Source organism: Daucus carota, chromosome 6 (assembly GCF_001625215.2).
Source record: "Daucus carota subsp. sativus chromosome 6, DH1 v3.0, whole genome shotgun sequence".
In the NCBI taxonomy this organism is placed as follows: domain Eukaryota; kingdom Viridiplantae; phylum Streptophyta; class Magnoliopsida; order Apiales; family Apiaceae; genus Daucus; species Daucus carota.
Window position 1 is genome coordinate 13645656 of NC_030386.2, and position 20719 is coordinate 13666374.

Here is a 20719-nt window from a genome sequence, read left to right on the forward strand (position 1 = left end):
ATCTAAATAATGAAAGCATTTAACTTGTTGGTATAATATTATTGTGGTAACTTAATTTGTGTGAGAGATATTGAGGGAGTTGTGGTGAATTTAATTATATTACATGTAGTCTAGGAGAGGTATGAGCATGACATTAATTGAGATGGAGACCATTGAGAATGAGCGATGAAAATAAGATATGGTTATACTAGAAATGAATGTGTTACGATAAACATCAAATATTATGGCAAGTATGATGAACAATAATAAGTTAAATAATGTGATAATGGAGAATTAATTACTAGTTACCTTAAAAAAGGAGTTCTCATATTGGAGGCCCATCTCACTAAGCTCATTAGGGTGATATTGACGGAAGAGAGGCCCATTAGGGATAGAGCATGTAGCCGAATTCGAAATAGCCCTTAAAAGCTCGGTTTGAGACGGACCTGAAAACGGAGCAAAAATAGATGTTAAGAGGGCATGACTGTTTCTCCCTCGTTTGTCCCCATTTCGGCCGAATTCTCCAATTATTAGGCAAACATCAAATGAAGTGAGGAAACGCCGATTTAAATTAATTCAAGTTGGACTATATGATATAAGCGATTTGATACTCACAAGCTCTTGTACAGTTTTAATTACTCAACCTAAAATGAGATTTACTTATTCTGATGAGATCAGAGGAATTATCTCCATCAAAGAATCAAGCCCTCATCACAGATCACTATTAAAGCAATTATGTTGAGTGAATAACAATCTTAAATTGGTGTTTCCAATTGAATAATTACAAACAAAATTGTACTGTGTATATTGCTTGACGACAGAATCGCACTCAAACTCACACAACACAAATATTTAGAAAAAGAGTGCTTGATCACAAATGATCTGGTAAAAGGCTTTATATAGGATTCAATAGAAAGATCTAGAGGTAAATTCTAGAATTCAAAGGAATCACTAGAACTTTCTCGTATATATTTTATAATATTAATTCTCATATCCAATGGCATTTTGCACTTATTTGGATTTTAATTTAATATATATTCCGCTTTAATTTAGATACGTAGGTAAATTACTTTAATTGTTTTTCTGAATAAACCATTTTAGTGTGGAAATATAATATAGAAGTTTTCTTATAAATACCCAAGTCCAAATTTTTTTTTGCAAAAATACTATATCTTTTCAAATTCTGCAAAAAATATCAAATTTTTGAAAATATTTGCAAAAATAATGTTTGCAACCACATGCAACCATACTTGTAATTCATGCGCCGCTAATTAATTGAAGTTGCATCTCGTTATATCTAGTTGTAGATCATTTTTGCAAATATTTTCTAAAACTTTATTATTTTTGCAAATATTTTTAAAAATAGTAAAATCGTAGCAGCAACTGTGCCTTGCTACAACCAAATTTTTTCCTACATCGCCAACAGCAAGCCTCTCCATTTCTTCTCCACACAAAGGGGATCTATCCACCGAAAATAGTTACAACATCGATCTAGACATGTCCAGAATCTTTGCCTAACATTTGCGGTGGTCCACGCCGTTTGTTGAGCCGCCCATTTCCTACAGAAGCACTTTCTGGCCATGGATTTTTCACCAAGAAAGATGTAGATATATGGGGGTGTGTGTGTGTGTCTGACTATGTATAAGTCTTAGGGTTATTATGTTTATAATGAGGATAAACATCGATTAGAGCCGTTAGAGTTAGGAAATTACAGCAATAACACCCCCCCCCACACAGTTAAAGTTAACGGTCAAATATAACGGGAGGCGGTCAAAGGGCGCAAATCGAAGCTAGATTAAAACAATGGGTTGTGTTCTGCAAAAAAAAAAATACTTTAAGACCAAAACGAAAAAACGGTATAACATAGTGGGTGCAAAGTGTCATTTACTCTAAAAAAAACTTAAAAAAAGTGGTACTTTTGCTAAATTCACTATAATTATACTATACAAAAATAAAAATTATATGCGGCATATATAATGCAAAAATTTTGCTAGCCGGGATAGCGGGGGTTACCATTATACATCCCTAACTTTTAACGGATCAGTTGGCCACAGAAGAAATTCTTATTAATTTTAAACTGAAATTTTTGATCTGAACAAAATAACTACTAAATTTTGAAATCCAGGAAATCCAGCTAGAGGGAGCTCACATACTAAATTCTGAACAAAAATGTTCAGATATCAACACTACACCATATATGGTCTACTGCAACATCCTAAAGCGATGTTGCCACTTGAAATGTAGCCTTAGGTGGCCAAAATTGAAAAAAAATGATGTATGGCAACATCGAGGCATGTTGTTGCCATTTATGTTGCCTTAGATGCTGGAGAAAACCTCAATGCCAACAAATCTCCCCCTGTTGCCTTAGAGACCTGAAAATTAACTCAAAAAAGTGGGGCAAAAGACCCGCCCTTTGTATTTTTTAACTGCCGCCCACTTATCCAAGTTATTCAACTTAGAGAAAAAACCCGCTCAACAAATAAAAATGTTAAGCTCTCTTTCTCTATTACCCAAAAATTATTCTATCTTCCATTCATATCTCTCTCTTATATTCATATTTCTCGCTTACACTAATATCTCTCCGGGCTCATCTCTCTCTCGACTCATCTCTCTCCTGGCTCATCTCTATCCGATCTTTTATATCTACGCTGTTCTCTCTTCGTCCATCTCAACTTAGAGGTAAACACATTCTTTCTTTTACTTCATCAGTTTAATTTGGGGTTTTACGAACCCTAATTTGTTAAATTTGTTTTAGTTTGTGTTCATCTCTTTGTGGTTATAATTAAAGCTGGGGATTTGATGAACCCTAATTATACTGGGATTTTAGATATTTAAGTTGGAGACTTACAAACCCTAATTTTGTGATTTACTTCATCGGTTTAATTTGGGGATGTGTTGATTTATAAATGTAAGTCTGTTTAACATATGTTGATTTTTCCGGGCATGTTCGTCCATAAACCTAATTTGTTAAGTATATGTTTTAATTTTGGGGGTTTTAGTCCTATACTAGTGCTCTGTTTTATTGGTTCCTTATGGCTGAGTCTCAACCCTTTAGGAAACCACTGCTCCTTGGCTCAATGGAAGTGAATTAAATCTTCAATAGTTTCTAAAAGTCCGCATTGTTTTTCACATATATGCAAATTTTATATATTCGATTCAGTTTTGGATTTTATCTTTATAGGTCCTAGCATACAAAAATTGTTGTTTCAGATTTGAATTCTGCATTTGTTTTCTTAAAGGACCTGGTTGTTTATCAATTTACGGTGCAGCTGTTGAGTTGTGACCTCTTAGATTCGACAAAAATGGTGGCCTTAACTACAACCCCATTCTTTGAAAAAAGGTGTTTTTATTGGTTGTGGAGTTTATATATGTTTTTGCATTTTCTAAAATTTATTTATTTTTGTTCAGAAAGTTAAAATTGATCTGAAATTTGTATTGCAATGTCAAATACTATTACTCATGCAGAAGCGAATTTGCTCTTTGTGGAGTCTCTCAGTTGGAGTTGGTTTTTCCGATACTAATACATGATCCGATCTAGATATAATGGATGATTAATTTATTGGTAATTATTTATGCTTATAGGTGGGAGATATCTCCATCGATGATTATAAGTTATCTTACTATGTGATGTCTATTTATGTAGCGGAGGATACAAAGGTATCCACAATGGCAAAGCCCTGATTTTTATATATCAAGAGAGGTAGTATATATGTAACCAAACCACTGCATTTTATATTTCTTATTCTATTGTATGTGCAAGCAGAGCTTATACATTATCGAAATAAAGATACATCTAAAAACCCTTTTATTAATCTGAAAGGCTTCATAATATGCTCCCCTTCATGATTTACATTTCTGTTTTAAATTTTGAGTCTACTAAGACTGAGACAAATTATATTTATAAGCTGATTATACCCTAGATAACAATGATTAACTTTGTATCAAATGAGCTTACAAATTGCAGGTTGGTAATCTAGAAATTGATAAACTTCTTTTACTTTCCTTGAAATCTTCCCTGGGAAATATAAAATAATTTTCTTCCACTCAAGTCATATTATAATATCACAAACATATCAACTTGAAGAGGTAGGCTGACATAAGTTAATATTGTATTCTTTATCTACTGTCATCCCTGTACATTCAAAAAACCTTTGGTTTAATACTTTTTCATATGGTCAGGTCAACAAGGTATGGACGGAGTTGGAAGGGTACATAAAGAAGCTTGTACATGCTGAAGTATATGTTGAGTCTAAAGAAGAAGGCAATGTGGAAGGAGCAAGTGCAATGAACAGAACTAGTTTTCTTGGTCTCACTGGTGCTAAGGTAGATACAATAGACTAGTGTAATGAAAATATTAATGAACTAATTCACAAATTAGAAACTGAACAGAAAGCAACTCTTAAAGAAAAATAATTAGCTTCAGCTCTTGTTTTCTTTAGCAGTAGGGAAACTACCGCATCTGCAGGTCAAAACCTACATTCTCGTATGGTTGACACCTGGACTGTTGTAAATGCTCCTGAATCCTGTCTACTTATATGGACTAATCTCAGAGCATTCTGTATATTTGCCAGAAGATGCACCTGGGTGGCTATTGTCGTTAGCAGGTTTCTGTCCTATATAAAAGTAAGAATGTTGTCTTATGTATCTAATATTGTCTTGCTATCTTATAGACATTAAATCTTACTGCAGTGGTTATAAACTAATTAGCACATTGCATGGTTTAATTCACTGTTAAACTGCAATAAGCAAATTACTGATTGCTAATATGTTCAATAATTAGGGTCAAGCTTGCTACGTGATCTGCATAGACTTCTTACCAAGTCTTTGAGTCAGCTTGGCTCCTAGAGTTGGAACCTGAAAGACCTGAAAGATCAGTACTTAGAAAGTTTGAATGAAAAGACCCGAGATCAACTTGCTCAAGAGATGGAAGAAAAAATGGATCAAAAGGTTAGGGAGAATGTAAAGGCACTGGTGTCCAAGTTGGCAGAAAAGAATCCAGATCAACCTCAAGATTGATATTGAAGACCTCGGTGTCGAGCCGACATAAGATGCCTCTGCAAGTGGAGCCAACACCGCCAACACGGAAACTACTTGATTTGATCCTTGATGTACTTAAAAAATCTAACCATATATTGCAAATTTTCACTTGTAATGTAATTATGACTTGAGAATTTATGAACTTGAACTGCTATTTCAGTAGGATGGTTAGATTATGATTGTTGCAAAACTTGGGTGAATAATTTATGGTTAAATCAGAATTTGCAATTGGTTGGCTTGATTTGTTTTGGGATGTTTCCTATTAAATCAAAATTTGTTGTTGCAGAGTGAGTAAGATGTTGCTTTTGGATTAATGGCAACATCACACCTGTGTTGCTGAAAAAGGAACTGTGTCGCCATATATTTAATGGCAACACCCTCTTTGATGTTGCTATTAGAAAAACAATGTAGCCATAGACACCTAACACCACAATTTTTGGGTGTTGCCATAGCTTGTTAAAATATGTTGGCTTATGCTCTAAGGCTACAAGGCGATATCCAACACCCACTATTTTGACAAAAATGTTGCCTTAAACCTTATGACAACATTTTTCAGCATTTTTAACACTTTTTTTGGGTGTTGCCGTAGGCCATATATGGTGTAGTGCAAAGAGGATGAAGAATCTGAATCAAGAAGTTTACTCTCTGTGGAAAAACCAGGCTGGATAGGCTCAGGTACCTCACATTTACTACTTAACATGAGAGACACCACGGCCATGCTTGGTCTGTCTTCTGGGAACGGTTGTACACACAATAGTGCAATTTGAATAGTGCGATACACGTCGAAGTGATTGCACCACGCTAGGATGACATCATCAATTATGTCCAGAAACTTTTCCTCTTTGTAGAGTCTCCAAGCCTAAATGAATAATTCAATATGATACATTAAAAGATGTTGTATCATGAAATATTAGCAGTATTCTAAAAGTCTCAGTGTTCAATCCACTTGTTAAATGCTTATTGTAGACATTTATCGATTCATTAATAGAACCATAAGCCAGCTTAAAATCGAATCATTAGAGCAAATACGGAGTATGCTAAAGTTTATAAGTTGTAGTCACTTTGTTCAAAAGTAATACTCAATATTTATAGTACTATTTGCTAGAGGTTGAGTTGGGTGTTGGCCTCCAATCTCACTATTTAGAAGCAAAAAACCTCTATTGTCATTTTCAGAAAAAATGACCCCAACTGTCACTTCAACGCAACTTCGTGTTGTGTTTATAGAAACGCAACTGAGCTGAAAATGCAACTTCAAGTTGTGCTTTCTTCATAAAAATCAAAACGCAACTTTAAGTTATTACATATTCACATTAGCAGAATTATTACATAGTTACATAGATAAAAGTACTTTTTTAACTGAGTTAAGTGTTGGGCCGTGCATACCCATCAACTCCATGTTAGTATGATATTGTCCGTCTCGCCCGTGGTCAACTCCGGACGAGTTTGTTTTTGGACTCCTCCCAAAAGGTCTCATATTAATGGAGTTGTTTTGACGGGTTATAATTAAGACGAATCTTCTTTATGTTTATGACGTGGGACTTGGGTTAGACACCCACTTAACAATAAAGTACTTATATCTTCTACTAAAAAAATTCAATAGTGTGCATGGAATCTAACATCATATAATGATTGTATGACAATACTCTGTTCTAGACAGAGTATAATTCAAACTAGCTAGTGAATTAAAATAACTATCTTGGTATCTTTTCCAACAACATAATGATCATTTTGCGTTACTAAAATACTCTTAATATATGTTTCATCAGAACATAAGTAAATCAAGAAAATTACCATGTAAACAGGTCCAAAGCCGCCCTCTCCAAGCTTATTGTTTTCCGAGAAATTGTTGGTTGCTTCAGCAATTGTTACCAAGTAAAACAATGGTAGTTCCAGACCTTTCTTCTCACTATTATGTGTTGATTCACCTTGTACCTTAAATCTACGTTTTCCTGACAAATGGGGAACAAAACGACACTCAAATACTTGTAATGACATATATAGATATAACAAATTACAATATTTTCCTACATGATGAAAGTCACTGGTGTGCTGAGAAGCTAAAGAGTTACTAATATCAGTAAATTATTGGCATACCTTTTTTTTCTCAGAGTTTGTTTTCGATTCACAGTTGATATAAACAGGCTTAGGAATATTGTTACCACTAATACAGCAATGATAATAATCCATAGCGGCTTCTTTGCTCTTCCAATCATGCTTCTTCCTGTGCATATAAAATTTTAGAACATAATAATAATCTGAACTGATATTATAAACATTAAGTGGACTAATTTTACTCACCTAATTCTCCAGCAGCCCTTCTTACATAAAGATCTTGAACATTTCCCAGATATTCTCTGATATCAAGCAGGTCACCGAACCACAATAAGCATCCACTTCCACCTTCTTTTACATCGATATTTCCATATGCTGTGCATGAACAGTTCTTCAAGCACTTAGCTGCACATTCCTCTAGGGTCAGACTTCGATCAAACCATGAATTTTGAGTGTCTGGAAATTTGAGATTGGAGTAACTCTGAAAACTATCTTCATTCCCACACAACAACTTAGATTTGCGAACACAACCATCAGAATGATCTGCTAACCTCCATTTTTCTGAAAATTTTGGCTCAAACCCATCCAAACACCCACAGATGTCACGTCCATAAGTTTTCTCAGTAATGTTACAAATACCATATGCCCCACATAAAGCAAAGTCGTCGCATTTATCTGTTGGTAGAGTCACAGTGTTATCCCAACCTTGCATATTGTTAGTCCAGGTAAGAATTTTTAGATCTCCGTCTGAATTTAAGATCATTCTCATCGCAGCAGAACTATTGAGAAGTTTAAACATGTAATACAAATCCTTTTCGTCAGACACAACATCATATGTGAAAACCATATTCTGCATCAAATTAGACTTGCCACCAAACTGAACACCATTCCATGGTCCAAACCTGAATCTCATAGCTGAACCTTTCCATACAACTCGCTGTGGATATCCTTTTAGATAGACTCCATATGTGTAATTGCCTGGAGATGGATCATCCGGGCTTTTCCAGGATATGAGATACCTTTCTAAGTGTTTCACCAAGTCCCAGCCAAACTTCATGCCTGGTAGAATAGTATCACCAAGGTGATCAAAACTCTGCCAGAGGAAATCTTCAGGATAACTGTCATTTGCATACCTGATCACAAGATTTCCTGTATCTAACAGTTGCGCCACAGGACTCATCACAGTATTTGATGAGTTGGATGACCAAATTATTTTATTGTCACCATTAGTGAGTACCAAATTTCCATTAGCGTCAAACATGAGCACGCCTGATGTATCAGCAAGTGGCGTGTCTCTATTAGCAACCCAGACAACAGTCAGATTGGCTATATTTTTGTACCATATGCCCAAGAACCGACTCTTTAAATTACCAGGGGTAAAGAATCCCATTTGAAAAGTTTCTTTAGCCGACATGATGGTGCTGTTATCATCGTCTCTAATGGTTTGATTAACAGTTATAGTATCAATTGCATTTGCCATATTTGTAAAGGTGAAAAGCATCAAACTGGAGCAAAACAGAATGAAGTAAGTGCTTTCCATTGATCAGGTATAGTTGTTGTATCTACAAATATATACTAAAAGAATAACGTTTAATAGCTTTCCATTGATACAACATACGTTCTTGCATGCACATCTCAATCTCGTCAATGTTAGTTTAACTATTATGTAATCAAGTTAGCGGATAAAAGTCATGAATGCTACCAATATTCTAATCTCTGATTGTCCATCGTCGAATGCTACAATAATTAAAGACTAATGTATTGACCTGGACTCTGCTTTATTTATCTTAAGTAGCCAAGAGACTATCAACTTCCTGTTCTTAATTTCTGACAGCTGACATGGATGTTCATGTCAGCATCCTTCAACAACCATTTATTTACTGCATCTATCTATCTATTGCCTAAAGGACAGAGTTTATTATATTAATCACATTTCATATTTCTTAAAAAAATTAAACTATCTTCTGAAACATTTCCAGATTCATCATACAAGTATGGATCGTCAACATACTAATTTACAGATTCCCAGCTTCAGTTCTCAAAGACCGGAACCTCCATTCACGTACTTTTCCCGTACAGGTAACTGAAGTCGTATAAGGACCATGTTTCCAATATAAACAGAGTAAGATAAACTTTAATAGTGATAATCATTGTTATCTAAATTCTATGGAGTAGGACTGACAAATATTCTTCTTATCATCAATATTTTATAATCAACCCTTTTAACCCTCAAAGTTTAGGGTGGTTTACCGATGCGGCCTCGATGTTTTAAATCAACCGAATCAACCCTCCAAGTATCCGATATGTTCCTTTTAACCCTCATTACCGGTATGAATACAAAAAACAGTATAATAACAGAGGGTAATATGTGTAGAAATAAACTATAAAACTGATGACTTCAAATTAAACAAGATGAATATATATGTACAAGAGCAAATGAACTCCAAAGACTACATTGTATTTCTCCTGATATATTAAAAGAGATACATCACATAATATATAAAGGCTACCCAACAAAGTGATAGCAACTAACTAGTGTCCACCTGAAACTAAACTCTACTACTCCATGATCCTAAAAACACTCATTACTAATCCAATACTCTCCCACAATTTCTCTAACTTATCCTCTACTAATAAAACAATTAGTGATTATACTAATTTATTTATTTCAAGTTTAAATTATTAGAATATAATTCCAACAATATGCAGGGTAAAGTCCGGGTATGTTCCTTTTAAGCCCTAAAATATACACATCGAGTAAACAGTTGAAGAAGAAGAAAAGTAGAAGAAAACTAACATCAGACAGGTAAAAACAAGTACGCAACAACTTTAAAAAAGTAGCTGTAGTTACTGGTGGTACTAGATGCATTGGTGGAGCGACGGCTCGTATATTTGTGCAGCATGGTGCAAAGGTGGTGATTGCTGGTCGTCAAGACGAACTAGGCCGATCTCTATGAAAAGATCAAGACGATCTTTCTTATTTTCACCGTGATGATACTAATGAATCAGATGTACAAAATGTGGTTCATTTCACCGTGACCAAGCATGGTAAGCTTGACAATATGTTTTCTAATGCTGGCATCACAGGTTTGAATGATCCAAGAATATCAGCAACAACATAGTCTGCTTTCATTCCAGGCCGGCAAATCTCCGATAATATACTACTCGCTCAAGAATTATTCAGGGGCTATACGAGAGACACTGGTACATCTAAATGTGCTCTTAAAATTGATTTACACAAGGTATTTGACTGAATACATTGGGATTTCATTTTTGCAGCTATGGCTCATATGAATTTCCCTTCTCTTTTTGTGTCTTGGGTTCGTGCCTGTGTCACCACTGCCATGTTTTCTATCAAGGTTAATGGGGCTTCTTGTGGTTATTTTAAAGGGGCAAAGGGCATCCGTTAAGGGGACCCTGACGCGAGTAAGTTATACAAATGTAGCTGATGCTTCTTCTCTGGAGGAAAAATCTATCTTTTATTGATATTTCTCTCCAAAGGGTTTTACAGACTTTATAATAAACTGATTACATTAATAAGCTGCATCCTACAACTTCTCAACTTCCCTGCAACTTCTCCACTTCTCCGTAACGTACATAACTTTCTCAAATATCTCCAGTACATTGAAACTTATTCAAAAACATTTTACTACCTAATAATTAGTTTATTTTAAACACAAGTTTAGATTAATATAAAATTAATTCCAACAGACCCTGTGTCTCCTTATCTATTCACAATTGGCGCCATGCATGTTTTCTCATGTATTCTAAATGATTCTCCCCCATTATTCAAATTTCATTGGAGATGTAAGGAGCTACGCTTAACGCACCTATTTTTTGCCGATGATGTGTTGTTATTTTCTCATGGTGATGTTGATTCTATTTCTCATCTGATGAGCAGCTTGGAAAGGTTTGGAAACTTAAGTGGCCTCACTGCTAGCATTAACAAAAGCACCAGTTTCTTTTGCAACTGTGAGCCGGAGACTATTGAATGGTTCGATCTTAATTATTCCATGCCTAGGGGTCTGCTGCCTGTCAAGTTTCTTGGAGTGCCACTTATTTCTTCGAAGTTATGCATAAATGATTGTATTCTCTTAGTGGACCGAATCACTGCAAGAATCATGACTTGGACTTCTTTGTTACTATCTTATATGGGACGTTTGAGGCTGATTGAAGTGGTTTTGCTTAGCATTCAGAATTTTTGGACTCGTCATTTTGTCTTACCAAAGAAGGTGCATAAATTAATCCAGCAGCTCCTAACTCGTTTTTTATGGCAGGGTAATGTGACTTCTATAGGCGGTGCAAAGGTTTCTTGGGTGAATTTATGTCTTCCAAAAGAGGAAGGAGGTCTGGGTTTGAAAAAACCGGAGGAGTGGAATTATGCTCAAATTATTTTACACTTATGGTCAGTTGTTATTCAGAAGGGCTCTTTGTGGTCTAACTGGGTGATTAACAGTGTCTTTAGGGGGCGCAATTTCTGGGTAGTTCCTATCCCTACGGACTGTTCATGGATTTGGCGAAAAGTTTTAAAGCTTCGAACTTTGGCTAAACGATTTATTCTCTACAAGCTGGGCAATGGTATTAGCACTTCTATTTGGTTTGATCCTTGGTGGAAACATAATTGTCTTGCTACATATTTGACTGATCCTATTATAAGGGCTGTTGGTTCCACTCCGAATGCAACTGTTTTCACTATTATTTGCTTTGGGGAATGGCGTCTGCCCAGGGGGAACTCACAGCATCACCACTCTAATCATGCTTTGGTTACATGGCTGCGTGATTTTGATTACCCTTTATTTGATTTAGACCAAGCTGATCAGATAAGTTGGGAGGGTGTTAAACCAAACCATGTCACCACTCGAGTTATATGGGATTCAATTCGCATCAGGGGTAAGAGTTGCACCTGGTCTGCTGGGGTCTGGTGTAAGTTAAAAATCACTAGATTTTGTTTCCTGTCTTGGCTGTTGTGTTTTGATAAGGTGGTTACTAGATCTGTTTTGTATGATCGTCACGTCATTTCTGATAACAGCTGCATTTTTTGTGTTGGAGGGCTTGAAACAGCTCGTCACCTTTTTATTAACTGCCTGTATGCTAGACTGATTCACCGGGTTTATTTGAGCGAGACTCACGGGATTACTATGGATTATTCTATGGATTGGAAGGGCTGGGTTCTTTATTTTTTGGCTATAGCTGATGCACCTCAGAGGCAGATTTTGCTTTTATATCTACAAGTTTTTTCTTATCATCTATGGAGGGAACGTAATGCAAGGCTTCATGGGGGAGGCAGTTTTGGTCCAAGGAAATTGCTAACAGGAATCATGGTTGATATGTGTGGCAGGGCTGCAGCTTCTACTTGGTTATCTAGACTCATTTCTAGTAGGCCTATTATATGTACATGGTTAATTTGATGTAAATCTTTTAGTTAGTTGCTGCTTTGTTGGTAGTCGATAGGCTATGATTGGGGTCTTTTTTTCCCATGCCAGTGAGCTTGCTTCTTTCTATCTATAATCTCATACCCTGAGATTGTTTATAGAAAATTTTTGTGGCTACCAATATTCTAATCTCTGATTGTCCATCGTCGAATGCTACAATAATTAAAGACTAATGTATTGACCTGGACTCTGCTTTATTTATCTTAAGTAGCCAAGAGACTATCAACTTCCTGTTCTTAATTTCTGACAGCTGAAATGGATGTTCATGTCAGCATCCTTCAACAACCATTTATTTACTGCATCTATCTATCTATTGCCTAAAGGACAGAGTTTATTATATTAATCACATTTCATATTTCTTAAAAAAATTAAACTATCTTCTGAAACATTTCCAGATTCATCATACAAGTATGGATCGTCAACATACTAATTTACAGATTCCCAGCTTCAGTTCTCAAAGACCGGAACCTCCATTCACGTACTTTTCCCGTACAGGTAACTGAAGTCGTATAAGGACCATGTTTCCAATATAAACAGAGTAAGATAAACTTTAATAGTGATAATCATTGTTATCTAAATTCTATGGAGTAGGACTGACAAATATTCTTCTTATCATCAATATTTTATAATCAACCCTTTTAACCCTCAAAGTTTAGGGTGGTTTACCGATGCGGCCTCGATGTTTTAAATCAACCGAATCAACCCTCCAAGTATCCGATATGTTCCTTTTAACCCTCATTACCGGTATGAATACAAAAAACAGTATAATAACAGAGGGTAATATGTGTAGAAATAAACTATAAAACTGATGACTTCAAATTAAACAAGATGAATATATATGTACAAGAGCAAATGAACTCCAAAGACTACATTGTATTTCTCCTGATATATTAAAAGAGATACATCACATAATATATAAAGGCTACCCAACAAAGTGATAGCAACTAACTAGTGTCCACCTGAAACTAAACTCTACTACTCCATGATCCTAAAAACACTCATTACTAATCCAATACTCTCCCACAATTTCTCTAACTTATCCTCTACTAATAAAACAATTAGTGATTATACTAATTTATTTATTTCAAGTTTAGATTATTAGAATATAATTCCAACAATATGCAGGGTAAAGTCCGGGTGTTCCTTTTAAGCCCTAAAATATACACATCGAGTAAACAGTTGAAGAAGAAGAAAAGTAGAAGAAAACTAACATCAGACAGGTAAAAACAAGTACGCAACAACTTTAAAAAAGTAGCTGTAGTTACTGGTGGTACCAGATGCATTGGTGGAGCGACGGCCCGTATATTTGTGCAGCATGGTGCAAAGGTGGTGATTGCTGGTCGTCAAGACGAACTAGGCCGATCTCTATGAAAAGATCAAGACGATCTTTCTTATTTTCACCGTGATGATACTAATGAATCAGATGTACAAAATTTGGTTCATTTCACCGTGACCAAGCATGGTAAGCTTGACAATATGTTTGCTAATGCTGGCATCACAGGTTTGAATGATCCAAGAATATCAGCAACAACATAGTCTGCTTTCATTCCAGGCCGGCAAATCTCCGATAATATACTACTCGCTCAAGAATTATTCAGGGGCTATACGAGAGACACTGGTACATCTAAATGTGCTCTTAAAATTGATTTACACAAGGTATTTGACTGAATACATTGGGATTTCATTTTTGCAGCTATGGCTCATATGAATTTCCCTTCTCTTTTTGTGTCTTGGGTTCGTGCCTGTGTCACCACTGCCATGTTTTCTATCAAGGTTAATGGGGCTTCTTGTGGTTATTTTAAAGGGGCAAAGGGCATCCGTTAAGGGGACCCTGACGCGAGTAAGTTATACAAATGTAGCTGATGCTTCTTCTCTGGAGGAAAAATCTATCTTTTATTGATATTTCTCTCCAAAGGGTTTTACAGACTTTATAATAAACTGATTACATTAATAAGCTGCATCCTACAACTTCTCAACTTCCCTGCAACTTCTCCACTTCTCCGTAACGTACATAACTTTCTCAAATATCTCCAGTACATTGAAACTTATTCAAAAACATTTTACTACCTAATAATTAGTTTATTTTAAACACAAGTTTAGATTAATATAAAATTAATTCCAACAGACCCTGTGTCTCCTTATCTATTCACAATTGGCGCCATGCATGTTTTCTCATGTATTCTAAATGATTCTCCCCCATTATTCAAATTTCATTGGAGATGTAAGGAGCTACGCTTAACGCACCTATTTTTTGCCGATGATGTGTTGTTATTTTCTCATGGTGATGTTGATTCTATTTCTCATCTGATGAGCAGCTTGGAAAGGTTTGGAAACTTAAGTGGCCTCACTGCTAGCATTAACAAAAGCACCAGTTTCTTTTGCAACTGTGAGCCGGAGACTATTGAATGGTTCGATCTTAATTATTCCATGCCTAGGGGTCTGCTGCCTGTCAAGTTTCTTGGAGTGCCACTTATTTCTTCGAAGTTATGCATAAATGATTGTATTCTCTTAGTGGACCGAATCACTGCAAGAATCATGACTTGGACTTCTTTGTTACTATCTTATATGGGACGTTTGAGGCTGATTGAAGTGGTTTTGCTTAGCATTCAGAATTTTTGGACTCGTCATTTTGTCTTACCAAAGAAGGTGCATAAATTAATCCAGCAGCTCCTAACTCATTTTTTATGGCAGGGTAATGTGACTTCTATAGGCGGTGCAAAGGTTTCTTGGGTGAATTTATGTCTTCCAAAAGAGGAAGGAGGTCTGGGTTTGAAAAAACCGGAGGAGTGGAATTATGCTCAAATTATTTTACACTTATGGTCAGTTGTTATTCAGAAGGGCTCTTTGTGGTCTAACTGGGTGATTAACAGTGTCTTTAGGGGGCGCAATTTCTGGGTAGTTCCTATCCCTACGGACTGTTCATGGATTTGGCGAAAAGTTTTAAAGCTTCGAACTTTGGCTAAACGATTTATTCTCTACAAGCTGGGCAATGGTATTAGCACTTCTATTTGGTTTGATCCTTGGTGGAAACATAATTGTCTTGCTACATATTTGACTGATCCTATTATAAGGGCTGTTGGTTCCACTCCGAATGCAACTGTTTTCACTATTATTTGCTTTGGGGAATGGCGTCTGCCCAGGGGGAACTCACAGCATCACCACTCTAATCATGCTTTGGTTACATGGCTGCGTGATTTTGATTACCCTTTATTTGATTTAGACCAAGCTGATCAGATAAGTTGGGAGGGTGTTAAACCAAACCATGTCACCACTCGAGTTATATGGGATTCAATTCGCATCAGGGGTAAGAGTTGCACCTGGTCTGCTGGGGTCTGGTGTAAGTTAAAAATCACTAGATTTTGTTTCCTGTCTTGGCTGTTGTGTTTTGATAAGGTGGTTACTAGATCTGTTTTGTATGATCGTCACGTCATTTCTGATAACAGCTGCATTTTTTGTGTTGGAGGGCTTGAAACAGCTCGTCACCTTTTTATTAACTGCCTGTATGCTAGACTGATTCACCGGGTTTATTTGAGCGAGACTCACGGGATTACTATGGATTATTCTATGGATTGGAAGGGCTGGGTTCTTTATTTTTTGGCTATAGCTGATGCACCTCAGAGGCAGATTTTGCTTTTATATCTACAAGTTTTTTCTTATCATCTATGGAGGGAACGTAATGCAAGGCTTCATGGGGGAGGCAGTTTTGGTCCAAGGAAATTGCTAACAGGAATCATGGTTGATATGTGTGGCAGGGCTGCAGCTTCTACTTGGTTATCTAGACTCATTTCTAGTAGGCCTATTATATGTACATGGTTAATTTGATGTAAATCTTTTAGTTAGTTGCTGCTTTGTTGGTAGTCGATAGGCTATGATTGGGGTCTTTTTTTCCCATGCCAGTGAGCTTGCTTCTTTCTATCTATAATCTCATACCCTGAGATTGTTTATAGAAAATTTTTGTGGCTACCAATATTCTAATCTCTGATTGTCCATCGTCGAATGCTACAATAATTAAAGACTAATGTATTGACCTGGACTCTGCTTTATTTATCTTAAGTAGCCAAGAGACTATCAACTTCCTGTTCTTAATTTCTGACAGCTGACATGGATGTTCATGTCAGCATCCTTCAACAACCATTTATTTACTGCATCTATCTATCTATTGCCTAAAGGACAGAGTTTATTATATTAATCACATTTCATATTTCTTAAAAAAATTAAACTATCTTCTGAAACATTTCCAGATTCATCATACAAGTATGGATCGTCAACATACTAATTTACAGATTCCCAGCTTCAGTTCTCAAAGACCGGAACCTCCATTCACGTACTTTTCCCGTACAGGTAACTGAAGTCGTATAAGGACCATGTTTCCAATATAAACAGAGTAAGATAAACTTTAATAGTGATAATCATTGTTATCTAAATTCTATGGAGTAGGACTGACAAATATTCTTCTTATCATCAATATTTTATAATCAACCCTTTTAACCCTCAAAGTTTAGGGTGGTTTACCGATGCGGCCTCGATGTTTTAAATCAACCGAATCAACCCTCCAAGTATCCGATATGTTCCTTTTAACCCTCATTACCGGTATGAATACAAAAAACAGTATAATAACAGAGGGTAATATGTGTAGAAATAAACTATAAAACTGATGACTTCAAATTAAACAAGATGAATATATATGTACAAGAGCAAATGAACTCCAAAGACTACATTGTATTTCTCCTGATATATTAAAAGAGATACATCACATAATATATAAAGGCTACCCAACAAAGTGATAGCAACTAACTAGTGTCCACCTGAAACTAAACTCTACTACTCCATGATCCTAAAAACACTCATTACTAATCCAATACTCTCCCACAATTTCTCTAACTTATCCTCTACTAATAAAACAATTAGTGATTATACTAATTTATTTATTTCAAGTTTAGATTATTAGAATATAATTCCAACAATATGCAGGGTAAAGTCCGGGTGTTCCTTTTAAGCCCTAAAATATACACATCGAGTAAACAGTTGAAGAAGAAGAAAAGTAGAAGAAAACTAACATCAGACAGGTAAAAACAAGTACGCAACAACTTTAAAAAAGTAGCTGTAGTTACTGGTGGTACCAGATGCATTGGTGGAGCGACGGCCCGTATATTTGTGCAGCATGGTGCAAAGGTGGTGATTGCTGGTCGTCAAGACGAACTAGGCCGATCTCTATGAAAAGATCAAGACGATCTTTCTTATTTTCACCGTGATGATACTAATGAATCAGATGTACAAAATTTGGTTCATTTCACCGTGACCAAGCATGGTAAGCTTGACAATATGTTTGCTAATGCTGGCATCACAGGTTTGAATGATCCAAGAATATCAGCAACAACATAGTCTGCTTTCATTCCAGGCCGGCAAATCTCCGATAATATACTACTCGCTCAAGAATTATTCAGGGGCTATACGAGAGACACTGGTACATCTAAATGTGCTCTTAAAATTGATTTACACAAGGTATTTGACTGAATACATTGGGATTTCATTTTTGCAGCTATGGCTCATATGAATTTCCCTTCTCTTTTTGTGTCTTGGGTTCGTGCCTGTGTCACCACTGCCATGTTTTCTATCAAGGTTAATGGGGCTTCTTGTGGTTATTTTAAAGGGGCAAAGGGCATCCGTTAAGGGGACCCTGACGCGAGTAAGTTATACAAATGTAGCTGATGCTTCTTCTCTGGAGGAAAAATCTATCTTTTATTGATATTTCTCTCCAAAGGGTTTTACAGACTTTATAATAAACTGATTACATTAATAAGCTGCATCCTACAACTTCTCAACTTCCCTGCAACTTCTCCACTTCTCCGTAACGTACATAACTTTCTCAAATATCTCCAGTACATTGAAACTTATTCAAAAACATTTTACTACCTAATAATTAGTTTATTTTAAACACAAGTTTAGATTAATATAAAATTAATTCCAACAGACCCTGTGTCTCCTTATCTATTCACAATTGGCGCCATGCATGTTTTCTCATGTATTCTAAATGATTCTCCCCCATTATTCAAATTTCATTGGAGATGTAAGGAGCTACGCTTAACGCACCTATTTTTTGCCGATGATGTGTTGTTATTTTCTCATGGTGATGTTGATTCTATTTCTCATCTGATGAGCAGCTTGGAAAGGTTTGGAAACTTAAGTGGCCTCACTGCTAGCATTAACAAAAGCACCAGTTTCTTTTGCAACTGTGAGCCGGAGACTATTGAATGGTTCGATCTTAATTATTCCATGCCTAGGGGTCTGCTGCCTGTCAAGTTTCTTGGAGTGCCACTTATTTCTTCGAAGTTATGCATAAATGATTGTATTCTCTTAGTGGACCGAATCACTGCAAGAATCATGACTTGGACTTCTTTGTTACTATCTTATATGGGACGTTTGAGGCTGATTGAAGTGGTTTTGCTTAGCATTCAGAATTTTTGGACTCGTCATTTTGTCTTACCAAAGAAGGTGCATAAATTAATCCAGCAGCTCCTAACTCGTTTTTTATGGCAGGGTAATGTGACTTCTATAGGCGGTGCAAAGGTTTCTTGGGTGAATTTATGTCTTCCAAAAGAGGAAGGAGGTCTGGGTTTGAAAAAACCGGAGGAGTGGAATTATGCTCAAATTATTTTACACTTATGGTCAGTTGTTATTCAGAAGGGCTCTTTGTGGTCTAACTGGGTGATTAACAGTGTCTTTAGGGGGCGCAATTTCTGGGTAGTTCCTATCCCTACGGACTGTTCATGGATTTGGCGAAAAGTTTTAAAGCTTCGAACTTTGGCTAAACGATTTATTCTCTACAAGCTGGGCAATGGTATTAGCACTTCTATTTGGTTTGATCCTTGGTGGAAACATAATTGTCTTGCTACATATTTGACTGATCCTATTATAAGGGCTGTTGGTTCCACTCCGAATGCAACTGTTTTCACTATTATTTGCTTTGGGGAATGGCGTCTGCCCAGGGGGAACTCACAGCATCACCACTCTAATCATGCTTTGGTTACATGGCTGCGTGATTTTGATTACCCTTTATTTGATTTAGACCAAGCTGATCAGATAAGTTGGGAGGGTGTTAAACCAAACCATGTCACCACTCGAGTTATATGGGATTCAATTCGCATCAGGGGTAAGAGTTGCACCTGGTCTGCTGGGGTCTGGTGTAAGTTAAAAATCACTAGATTTTGTTTCCTGTCTTGGCTGTTGTGTTTTGATAAGGTGGTTACTAGATCAGTTTTGTATGATCGTCACGTCATTTCTGATAACAGCTGCATTTTTTGTGTTGGAGGGCTTGAAACAGCTCGTCACCTTTTTATTAACTGCCTGTATGCTAGACTGATTCACCGGGTTTATTTGAGCGAGACTCACGGGATTACTATGGATTATTCTATGGATTGGAAGGGCTGGGTTCTTTATTTTTTGGCTATAGCTGATGCACCTCAGAGGCAGATTTTGCTTTTATATCTACAAGTTTTTTCTTATCATCTATGGAGGGAACGTAATGCAAGGCTTCATGGGGGAGGCAGTTTTGGTCCAAGGAAATTGCTAACAGGAATCATGGTTGATATGTGTGGCAGGGCTGCAGCTTCTACTTGGTTATCTAGACTCATTTCTAGTAGGCCTATTATATGTACATGGTTAATTTGATGTAAATCTTTTAGTTAGTTGCTGCTTTGTTGGTAGTCGATAGGCTATGATTGGGGTCTTTTTTTCCCATGCCAGTGAGCTTGCTTCTTTCTATCTATAATCTCATACCCTGAGATTGTTTATAGAAAATTTTTGTGGCTAGCCTCTTGATCTATTGTATATTCTCTTTATATATATATATATATATATATATATATATATATATATATATATATATATATATATATATATATATATATATATATATATATCCATTTAGCAAAAAAAAAGATTTCAAGAGTGTGTTCGATACTAATGTTTTTGGTGCATTCTTGTGCGCCAAACACGCGAGTAGAGTCATGGTTCTTGCAAGAAGAGGCAGCATATTGTTCCCTATAAGTGTTGCATCAGTAGTTCATGGAGACGTGCCACATGCCTAGTGTGCTTCAAAGCATGCGGTTTTGGGTTTGGCATAGAATTTGTGTGTAGAGATGGGGAGTTACGGGGTAAGAGTTAACTGTTAATCTCCTGTGAGTCTCCAGCATCTAGCAATCAATACTAGTTAAGGTAGA

General features: G+C 36.3%; 1 protein-coding gene and 1 long non-coding RNA gene across 5 annotated transcripts; one reads left to right on the plus strand and one right to left on the minus strand.

Moving 5' to 3' along the window:
- The first annotated feature begins 2433 nt into the window (after positions 1-2433).
- LOC135147308 (uncharacterized) lies at positions 2434-5299 on the plus strand. Of its 4 annotated transcripts, none has more exons than XR_010284748.1 (5): positions 2434-2658; positions 3562-3679; positions 4159-4302; positions 4422-4602; positions 4760-5299. It is a non-coding gene; the product is annotated as an uncharacterized LOC135147308 (long non-coding RNA). The 4 variants fall into 4 exon arrangements; XR_010284747.1 differs by having other exon boundaries at positions 2436-2658; positions 4419-4602; positions 4760-5298; XR_010284749.1 differs by having other exon boundaries at positions 2437-2658; positions 3623-3679; positions 4419-4602; positions 4760-5296.
- Positions 5300-5524: 225 nt separating this feature from the next.
- On the minus strand, positions 5525-8548 carry LOC135147209 (G-type lectin S-receptor-like serine/threonine-protein kinase At4g27290). Its single transcript, XM_064080069.1, has 3 exons — positions 7315-8548; positions 6808-6965; positions 5525-5875 (listed from the first exon to the last, which is right to left on the minus strand). Exons 1-3 carry the CDS (start codon positions 8546-8548, stop codon positions 5525-5527), a joined length of 1743 nt encoding a protein of 580 aa, XP_063936139.1.
- Between the last annotated feature and the right edge of the window lie 12171 nt (positions 8549-20719).